Source organism: Oncorhynchus keta, chromosome 2 (genome assembly GCF_023373465.1).
Source record: "Oncorhynchus keta strain PuntledgeMale-10-30-2019 chromosome 2, Oket_V2, whole genome shotgun sequence".
Taxonomy (NCBI): domain Eukaryota; kingdom Metazoa; phylum Chordata; class Actinopteri; order Salmoniformes; family Salmonidae; genus Oncorhynchus; species Oncorhynchus keta.
Window position 1 is genome coordinate 59,696,063 of NC_068422.1, and position 10,536 is coordinate 59,706,598.

The 10,536-nt window shown below is 40.5% G+C and overlaps 1 protein-coding gene across 2 annotated transcripts; it reads right to left on the reverse strand.

The window, feature by feature from the left end:
• Positions 1-597: 597 nt before the first annotated feature.
• mrpl21 (mitochondrial ribosomal protein L21) lies at positions 598-4,928 on the reverse strand. 2 transcript variants are annotated; one of them, XM_035734851.2, is made up of 7 exons: positions 4,785-4,928; positions 4,380-4,437; positions 4,067-4,152; positions 3,649-3,812; positions 3,289-3,341; positions 3,042-3,145; positions 598-717 (listed from the first exon to the last, which is right to left on the reverse strand). In XM_035734851.2, exons 1-7 carry the CDS (start codon positions 4,879-4,881, stop codon positions 653-655), a joined length of 627 nt encoding a protein of 208 aa, XP_035590744.1. In that variant the 5' UTR covers positions 4,882-4,928; the 3' UTR covers positions 598-652. The 2 variants fall into 2 exon arrangements, with proteins under 2 accessions (XP_035590744.1, XP_035590736.1); XM_035734843.2 differs by having other exon boundaries at positions 4,067-4,155.
• Between the last annotated feature and the right edge of the window lie 5,608 nt (positions 4,929-10,536).

Sequence of the window (10,536 nt, forward strand, 5' to 3'; positions counted from 1 at the left end):
CTCTCTTTGTGGCACCAATGTGAGGGTTTATAGCAGGGGAAACGGTGTTGCAGTAGTCTAGTCTGTGGTGCGCGAATAATGACAAGCGAACTTGGGGAGCTTTGTGTTCACATCGTCCTAAAAAAGGGAACCGAACTGAGACTACCTCTCCAGACGGTCTCAGTTCGGTTGCCCTTTTGAAGGGTCTGAGTTATTTTGGAGTATTCACACTGCAAAAAAATTAAGCGAACCACACTGAGTTCACAAAACTTGGCTGAAAGGGACCAAGTGCGAAAATACACCGTGTCCCAGATTTTCACTTACTATATTATGTTATCCTTCTTTGCTGTCTTCAAGCTAGGTTTCTCCACTGTGCAACATGATATCATAGGTGTCCTATGGCTATTTGTCATATAGGTGAGAAACTGGGCCTGGATTTCACCCATTTCATAACAGATTCATAAACAATTGACCTATGACAGTTTGCTTAAATTGTACTTATACAACACATCTGATTACATAAAAAGGCACATTTACAAAGATTCACTTGAAAGACACCAAATGTTGTCCATAACTATGTTTTCCCATTTATATTTTCAACTGAGCATGTGTTCCAAATTTCAGTGGCACATTCATTGGCCAAAAGTTTATTTACAATTCAAAACATGTAGCATCATGTCAATCTGGGAGCAACTTCAATTGTGTTGATCCGAAGCACTGTTTGTGGTTGCACAATAACTGAAAAGGGAAAAGACAATAGTTAGTCTTGCAGCAGCCACACGTAAGCAGCATTATTCTGAAACACACACTGTCAGGTTATTCATACTGGTTTTACAGAATTTACTTCAGAGGATGAATATAATTTAGAATGTATGAACAGTTAATGAATAAAAAATGCTATTACAACGCAAGGCCTCAAGTGTGCCTTTTTTCTGTTGTGATATCCTGGGGAATTTTCATTCTCTAGAGAGATTTAATGTTCCTGTTTACTCCAAGAAAACAATATCAAATTATACTTGACCAGTAATTGGCATGTGTGGACAGAGGAATTCAGGTCATTCACTGAATCTAAAAAGAGAATCTTAGAATTGATGATCAAGTGATCACCCATCTACAGTGTATTCAGAAAGTAGTCAGACACCATGACTTTTCCCACATTTTGTTACGTTACAGCCCTACTGTAAAATTGATTCAATTATGTCTTCCCTCATCAATCTACACACAATACCGCATAATGACAAAGCAAAATCAGAGTTTAGACATTTTTGAACATGTATAAAAAAAAAACTAAAACAGAAATACCTTATGTACATAAGTATTCGGACCCTTTGCTATGTGACTCGAAATTGAGCTCAGGTGCATCCTGTTTCCATTGATCATCAATAAGATGTTTCTAGTCCACCTGAGTCCACCTGTGGTCAATTCAATTGATTGGACATGATTTGGAAAGGTACACACCTGTCTATATAAGGTCCCACAGTTGACAGTGCATGTCCAGAGCAAAAACCAAGCCATGAGGTCGAAAGAATTGTCCGTAGAGTTCAGAGACAGGATTGTGTCGAGGCACAGATCTGGGGAATGGTAACAAAAAATGTCTGCAGCATTGAAGGTCCCCAAGAACACAGTGGCCTCCATAATTCTTAAATGGAAGAAGTTTGGAACCACCAAGACACTTCCTAGAGCTGGCCGCCCGGCCAAACTGAGCAATTGGGGTAGAAGTGCCTTGGTCAGGGAGGTGACCAAGAACACGATGGTCACTTTGACAGAGCTCCAGAGTTCCTCTGTAGAGATGGGAGAATCTTTCAGAAACCCAACCATCTCTGCAACACTCCACCAATCAGGCCTTTATGGTAGAGTGGCCAGATGGAAGCATCTCCTCAGTTAGTTTGCCAAAAGGCACCTAGACTCTCAGACCATGAAAAACAAGATTCTCTGGTCTGATGAAAGCAAGATTGAACTCTTTGGCCTGAATGCCAAGCGACACGCCTGGACGAAACCTGGCACCATCCCCACTTTTATTTATTTGTATTTAACCTTTATTTAACTAGGCATGTCAGTTAAGAACATATTATTTACAATCACGGCCTACCCCGGCCAAACGCTGGGCCAATTGTGCGCCGCCGTATGGGACTTCCAATCACGGCCGATTGTGATACAGCCTGGAAGCAAACCAGGTTCTGTAGTGATGCCTTTAGCACTGAGATGCTGTGCCACTCGGGAGCCACAAATTGGTGAAGCGTGGTGGCGGCATCATGCTGTGGGGATGTTTTTCAGCAGCAGGGACTGGGAGACTAGTCAGGATGTACAGAGCAAAGTAGAGGACAAAGACAGTAAGCACTCAGCAAAGACAATGCAGGAGAGCTTCAGGACAAGTCTTAAAATCCTTGAGCGGTCCAGCCAGAACCCAGACTTGAACATCTCTGGAGAAACCTGAAAATAGCTGCACAGCAACATTCCCAATCCAACCTGACAAGAGTTTGAGGATCTGCAGAGAAGATTAGGAGAAACTCCCCAAATACAGATGTGCCAAGCTTGTAGCGTCAATACCCAAGAAGACTCGAGGCTGTAATCGCTGCCAAAGGAGCTTCAACAAAGTACTGAGTAAATGGTCTGAATTCTTATTTAAATGTTATATTTCAGTTGATAATTTTTACTAAATTTGCACTAATGTCTAGAAACCGGTTATTGTCATTAAGGGGTATTGTGTGTAGATTGAGGGGGAAAAATATTTAACCAATTTTATAATAAGGCTGTAATGTAACAAAGCAAAACAAAAAACTACCTTGGAATGTGTCACTTTCCCACACAAACTCTTGCAGCTTTTACACACTTGTTCATGCTGACAATTCTCCCAGGGAAATTATACTTGACATTTACATTAGAGTATTGTTGTTTAGATTGTTTCCCAATTTAAAACATTTCATTTACGTGCCATATGAATATTAAGGGAATAAAGGAATAGTGTTGTTGCTTGCTTTGATTTGTACATTACACAAGGTTCAAATATTATTTTAACTTCATTGTTTAAATATCAGGAAAAACATGTAAAAAAAACGAAATACTTCTTTTCTTCTGGTATCTGTGTCTTTTCCAGAACCGCATGTGAACTTTGGGCCAGGATTCAGTCTTCTCAATGACAGTTGCCTCTACTCTGACCAAATTACGACTACATGTGAAAAGAGGGGAAATGACTGTTAGAAATATGACAAAATTAGAGCAGTACATTCTATGCCTTACTGCGTACATTCAAAACCCAAACATGCATGATCCCCCCACCGAGTTGAGATAATATAGAACTAGAAATGTTACCCGAGTAGGGGCCTCCCAATCAGCGTGAACTCTTCTCCACCAACCAGCAGCACCTATTAGATGGAAGGATTTTTGTCCATAAAAAAAGTTCAGCCTTGATGCTAGGGTCTACCAACATTGCAGACTTATTTGTGACTTATTTGAGTGGCAAAAATAGGACGAGTGAAAATATGTTGTGGTTGAGAACTGTAATTTAGTAAAAATACATAAAATAATTTACAGATGTTTGGGTTGACAATGACAGCAATGGAGTTGGTAAGAGCATAAAAAGAACTGGGACAAGGCTAAAAAGATTTGGCATGTGTGGAAAATGTGTCCCTTCCAAATAGTAATGACACTAAGAATATAAAGCACACAGACCTTCTCAAGTCTAATCCTGTCACCACATTCAGCATCAATGTGGTTTTCAATGAGGATCAGGTCTTCATTTGTCACTTTCCACTGTCGACTTGCAAAATGGACAACTGCAAAAAGCCTTCCATAGTCTTCCTTTGCAAGAAGGGTGTTCACATTTTCTAGAACCACTGAAAGGCAATGGGAGAGTGATCGTTCAGACACAATAAATTACAAAAACACTGAATCTAAAGATTGATTTAGTCCTAGGCTGAAATTGTATGTCTCTTTCACTACAAAATAGGCCTGTGTTAAAATGTTTTAAAGGACAATTATTTCACATAAATAGTCTTTGATGTGTGTATAATGTAGGTTTTGCTTGATCAAAACTAAGAAAGCATTCAGAAAGCAACAAGCAGTGTACATCGGTCATCCTTTCCCCCACCTTTGTGCTGCCTCTCCTCTTCGTCACTGCTGATATAGGACACTTCTGGCCACGGTGGTCTGGATAAGGACGTCGGTGGTACATAACTGCTGGGGAACATGAGCCAAAATTGCGTTATTTTGATTCTATCATATTTTAGGTAGGTTAAGGTGTTCTCTTTAAATGATTTGAGATCTGACATCACACAGAATGAATTGTAATCTCGAATCAATATGGAGTATGAAGTAATACATAATTTACATTTACATTTAAGTCATTTAGCAGACGCTCTCATAATCATTTTACATTATGAAGTTGAGTGGATATACTGTACCTTGATGGTAATTTGCTCTGAGAACTTTGATGACGTGCTATTGCAGGATATAGAAGTCCTGAATGACAGATTATTCAGTGAGTTAATTCCCTCTGGGAGAGATTGATCATATTCATTGTCTGAAATACAAACTTGTTGTGTAACTATTCACTGGCTATAAATTATTTACACACCAAGATCAATACATTAAATTGCGACATATTTTAAACACATGAGACATATTAATGAAAGCTGCTGTTTTGCCTTTGGATTTCAACACAACATACTCATCAAGCTTATGAGATGTAGCCTAACCGGCTAATGGTTAGCTGATGTGCACATTTAGCTTGATCTATTCCAGAGATAATACATCGCACGGATAACTTGACCATTTTAGATTTGTCGACATAAGGGTGAACAACCTACCCATTTGATTAAGAACAGGAATTTTCACATGACGTGCTTGTAATCTCCAACACGTTCTCAGCATCTCCAGATATCCACTTCTCAAAGTCAGCGCCATCTTGCCTATCAATATTAGGTGTTACAGTCATTGCATTCCCCGGATTCCTATCAAATAAAAACAGTTCCATTTAAAAATTGTTGTTAGGAAATTGAAGATGCACAATGACCATACAGATCTCGCTCCGACATTTCCTGCTTGCTAAAATTCTAATAGATCGCCTAATTTCATGCAATGTGACAAAACAAGCAAGTATAGTGTAGAGATGTATTGTACCATCTAAACCGTGTGAAATATATTTCCCATAACCAAAAATATTGTATTTTCAGCTGTTTGAAGCTGGTGTACAAAACCGAAATTAAAAGGAAAAAAAACAAATTAAATTTAAGAACAGGAGGCATATAAATAGCGCACATAAAACATATCTATCGCTTTCAATTAGATGTATAACGCACATTTCTATGTGAATTTGGTCATCGCCCAAAAAATGACATATTGCAGCTTTAAGACCCCAACATTTCACTAGTTTTTGTGTGCAAAATAAGTATTGAATACATCAATGTAGTGTAAGGCAGAAATAAGTGTGAATAAATGAGAAATATACTGCCACATACCTAAAGAATAACATATACCATTAATAATCTTAGATTGTCAAAGACGCCAGCTACTCAAGTCATAAACTGTTCTCTCTGCTACCGCACAGCAAGCGGTACTGATGCACGAAGTCTGGAACCAACAGGGCCCCGGACAGCTTCTACCCCAAAACTATAAGACTGCTAAATAGTTTACCAATAGCTACCTGGAATATCCGCATTGACCCTTTTTGCACTAATCTGTTTGACTCATCACATACTCCGTATCTATCCTGTTGCTAGCCACTTTATCCCTACTTATATGCACATTTATAAACTGGGTGGTTCGAGCCCTGAATGCTGATTGGCTGACAGCCTTGGTATATCAGACTGTATACCACAGGTATGACAAAACATTCATTTTTACTGCTGTAATTACGTTGGTAACCAGTTTATAATAAGCAATAAGGCACCTCAGGGGTTTGTGGTATATGGCCAATATACCATGGCTAAGGGCTGTTTCCAAGCACTCCGCGATGAGTTGTGCACAAGAACAGCCCTTGGTATATTGGCCATATATCACACCCCCCCGTGCCTTACTGCTTAAATCTACCTCATTTACCTCATACACCTGCACATCGACTTGGTACACAGTGGTCATTTTATTTATTTTCATTTTTTTCTACAATTTAATTTTTTCTTGAATTGTTTGGAAGGTTCCGTAATAAGCATTTCACTGTTCGTCTACCCCTGTTGTTTACGAAGCATGTGATTTGATAAGGCATACTTTTTATTCCAAAATAAATACATTAAAAACTATATTTTTGTAGGTTCCCGTGAGGACTTTTCCAAGCCTCTCAACACTTTGGCAAAAACAAACAGAACACAGTGTCTGGAGACACCTCTGTGGAAAAGCAACAGCTCATTGTTTTTTAGGGGGGACTACCAGTTGGTCAAATAATGAAAGTCACAGTGGGGTGCCAAAACACAGAGTTGGCTGTGAATTGTCTATTTACAGTTTAATATTACTGTATTGAATGGCCATTTCCTTGTCAAGATTGTGTGACATCTTTTTTTTAATGTACATTGGCAGAGATATATATAATAACTAACAGAAGCAGACTCCAGTGCTGCAACCTTTGAAATACCTGTCCTGTCACACCCTGATGTTTCACCTGTCTTTGTGCCTGTCTCCACCCCCCTCATTATCCCCAGTGTACTTATACCTGTGTTCCCTATTTGTCTGTTGTCAGTTTGTTTTGTTTTGTGTTTTCCCCTTGCTCCTGTCTGTTCTAGTTCCTGTTTTCAATTTTTTTCCCGGTTTTTGCCTGCCCTGAGTCTGCCTGCCGTTCTGTACCTTGCCACACCATACTGGATTATTGACCCATGCCTGCTCTGACCTTGAGACTGCCTGCTGTTCTGGACCTTTTGAACCCTATCTGGATTACTGACCTCTGCCTACCCCTGACCTGTCATTTTGACTGCTCCTGTATTAGTAATAAAACTGTGTTACTTTGACACTGTCTGCATCTGGGTCTTGCCTGAAATGTGATAGTACGAACTGGCCATGACTGACCCAGCAGACTCGGACCAGCACCGCAACGCCATCTCCTCCCAAGGAGCCACCATTGAAAGGCACGAGGAGACCTTGGCCGAACACATTGCTGGAGCAATTCCGCGGGTTGTCTATTAGGCAGCCTACCACAAAGGTAAACTCCCAGCCCCTCAGTAACCCGGCTGTTAGCAGCGCCGTCTCCCCAGTTTCCGGGAGCCCACTTGTTTGTCTGCCGCTGTCGTCGTCGACTCCAGTCGGCCCTTCTCAAGACCACCTCCAGGTATCGGCGACAAGTGGATCACCACAGGACCCCGGCTCCCCAGTATCGTCTCAGGCAGAAGGAATGGCTGTCCACCCAGGATCTGCCCCTCTGGGTGGAATCGCACAAACTCTCCCCGTGGTTTATCGGCCCTTTCCCCATCTCCAAGGTCATTAGTCCCTCTGCTGTTCGTCTTCTGTTGCCCCGTACCCCCCATATACATCCCACTTTTCATGTGTCCAGAATTAAACCCATGTCTCACAGCCCTTTGTCTCCTGTTTCCATTGTCTGGTGTGGGGGGGTGATATGAGACATAATTAATCCTTACCACTGTGTGGCTGTCGCCTACCTTTGAACGTCTGACTAACATGACACCAACACCTTATTAACAACTGCATTATGCCTGCGTGTAACTAACATGTCGTCATATCAATGCCTTACTAACGTCTGCATGGCGCCTGCATGTTCATGAAAGTCATAAGGTGCATAGTTTATATGAATTAAATCTCAACCATAAATGTTAGAAATGTACAGTTTTTCCCATGTTACAGTGTAGCTGCAGCCTATGGCTTGTGTATTTCCTATTATCGCTGATTGCCTAGAAAAATTCATGTCCAGTCTATAGGTAATCTGTCTTTCCCTCAACACCTCACGGCATGTTTTATAAATGCGAATATCGACTCTGCCACTCAAGCATGCTTTTGGGGTACAGTCGACTTCGGGCTAGAAGGTTGAGGGTTCGAGACCTGCTCCCTGCTGTTTCATTACAGTATGTATATACTGTTACATCAATGGAATTGAGTGAGATAGTGATGTCTTGGAGGTTTCTTCAATCTTCTTCAAACAAACTTTTCCCGTCTCATCATTTTACCCTATTAATTCAGGTATGTAATGTGCAAAAGTGCAATATGACTTAAAATATTGAGGTAACATGGTTAGTTACATAGTCCATGAGTTTGGTGAGGTTTGAAGGCAGTTTTAACCGAGTGAAAAACTGGTTGATATTTTCCCCATTGTTAAGTAATGGAGTTCTCTTAATCCCTAAGAGAAGGGATTAAGATGGCGTCTGAACTTTCTGTACTTCTATTCCCACGTTCCCTTTGTGTTTGTATGAAAATATAATTTAACAGTTCGCTATCTTGATGCTAACCAAATTTAGATTGGATTAGCACTAGCTAGCGCTAGGCTACCTGTTTTTAGTCAATGTCAGCTTACATGTTAGTGATTCATGTAATGGTTGTAGCATTGTTTTGCATAGACCTCCAGCAAAAAAATAATTCTCGAAATTGAAACTGATAGTATAGTGAGTTACATATATTTATATACTGGGTGGTTTGAGCCCTGAATGCTGATTGGCTGACAGCCGTGGTATATTTAAGCAATAAGGCACGATGGGGTGTGGTTTATGGACAAAATACCAAAACTGAGGGCTGTTCTAAGGCACGACGCATCGCGGAGTAAATTGTAACGTATCCCTTGATGGTATTTGTTAGTTCAACATTGTTGTAACATAGGACATATAATAGATATATATATTTAACCACAAGGGTGTACTAATGAGCTATGATTTTAAAATCATAATAGAGGACTACTAGATAAGCGAAGGCCTGATTAAAAGAAAACATGCCAGCCAGACAAGCCAGTGTATGAATCAAATGTATTTGCTTATGAATGGAGTGGAAATTATCTGACTTTGTAAGTAACATTAACCCCCGATGCCTGTTTATTCATAAAAAGCAGATTGTGGTAAATAACATTAATCGCAATGGTTAGCCTATGCAAATTAATTGGAAAACAAAAGCTTATTAATAGGAATACATTTAGCCTAATTGGAAACAAATATGACATGGGGGGGAAAGACAAGATTCTAGTCAAGCTTTTGTTTGTCAAATCCAGATGAAATATAGGTCTTCATGTGTATCAAATCTGTGGGTGATTGTGGGCTAAATCAATGACAAACAACTGAAATGTTCAGGCTTCATCATGATCTGTGATCAAAACAGCCGTTTTCGGTTCGGTTTAGGCTAAGGTCATGCTAAAGAACGCAACTGCACTGAAATGAATAACCTGTTTCAATTGGATTCTCCTGAATAATAAATGTTTTTATCGGTTAAACTGTTTGGTCTATGCATAGACCCATAACGATTCTAACTTTTTGGTATTTTGCTGTAGGCATAGCCTTCCACTAATATTTTAAATTGCTGAGCATTTACTAAACAAACCACATTTTCCTATGATGTTGAGGCTGAGCAAGACCTTCGATAGACTGGAAATAATCGTAGATTGCTTTATATAATCTGGACCGTTGTTTTCCTAAGGCTAAGAAAATAAGGGGTTGCATATGCTTTCTGCCCGTCTCTATAAATCAAATCTATTTATATAGCCCTTCGTACATCAGCTGATATCTCAAAGTGCTGTACAGAAATCCAGACTAAAAGCCCCTCCTTGGGTTGTGCCGTGGCAGAGATCTTTGTGGGCTATACTCGGCCTTGTCTCAGGATGGTAAGTTGGTGGTTGAAGATATCCCTCTAGTGGTGTGGGGGCTGTGCTTTGGCAAAGTGGGTGGGGTTATATCCTGTTTGGCCCTGTCTGGGGGTGTCATCGGATGGGGCCACAGTGTCTCCTGACCCCTCCTGTCTCAGCCTCCAGTATTATGCTGCAGTAGTTTGTGTCGGGGGGCTAGGGTCAGTTTGTTATATCTGAAGTACTTATCCTGTTCTAATCGGTGTTCATGGTAAGATGTGTCAGTTTGCTTTGAACTGTGACGTGTTACACAACGCGAACACTAAGTCTATATGTTATGTACGTGTCACGTGATGGGAACACGTTGGCAGTTTGCCGCCTTAGAAAAAAATCTTGTCTTCATTGACAGTCCATGTTAATTCATGGTGGTATTTTATGGCACTAGGAAGACATTAGGTGACTTCGTGAGAGGTGGCAGTAGCTTCACGATACTTAATTTCAGCCCTTATCACCCACCATAGTCAAGCCTTGCGTGTCAGGCCTCTCTAGGTTGTCCAATGGTAATCATAGTGGAGGCTATTCTCATGCCACGTAGGGTCGTCAGACACCCAGCAGGTGAACGGGCCTACCTTAGGCCTAAATTGAAAAAGTTTCCTGCTTTTACAAATTACAGAAAATAAATATACCAGCAGGTGTCCCCATCTAAAGAATTTAGCTACACTTGCAGTTGAGGCATGACAGGCTCTCAGAGATCTGTCAGCTGTGTACCCTACCAATAAATTGACCTTCTCTAGTTGACTCACATTTCAACACATTATGCCTTTATATTTCCTTTTGGAAAAAAGGGCAAATAGACAATTTCAATA

Excerpts from the sequence above, each read along its gene's own strand:
- mrpl21 (XM_035734843.2), bottom strand. The coding sequence starts at position 4,881 with ATGGCGCTGACTTTGAGAAGTGGATATCTGGAGATGCTGAGAACGTGT. Across the intron at positions 4,156-4,379 it reads CAGAGCAAATTACCATCAAG|CAGTTATGTACCACCGACGT; the intron begins GTACAGTATATC and ends CATGTTCCCCAG. Across the intron at positions 718-3,041 it reads CAGATACCAGAAGAAAAGAA|TTATTGTGCAACCACAAACA; the intron begins GTATTTCGTTTT and ends TTCCCTTTTCAG.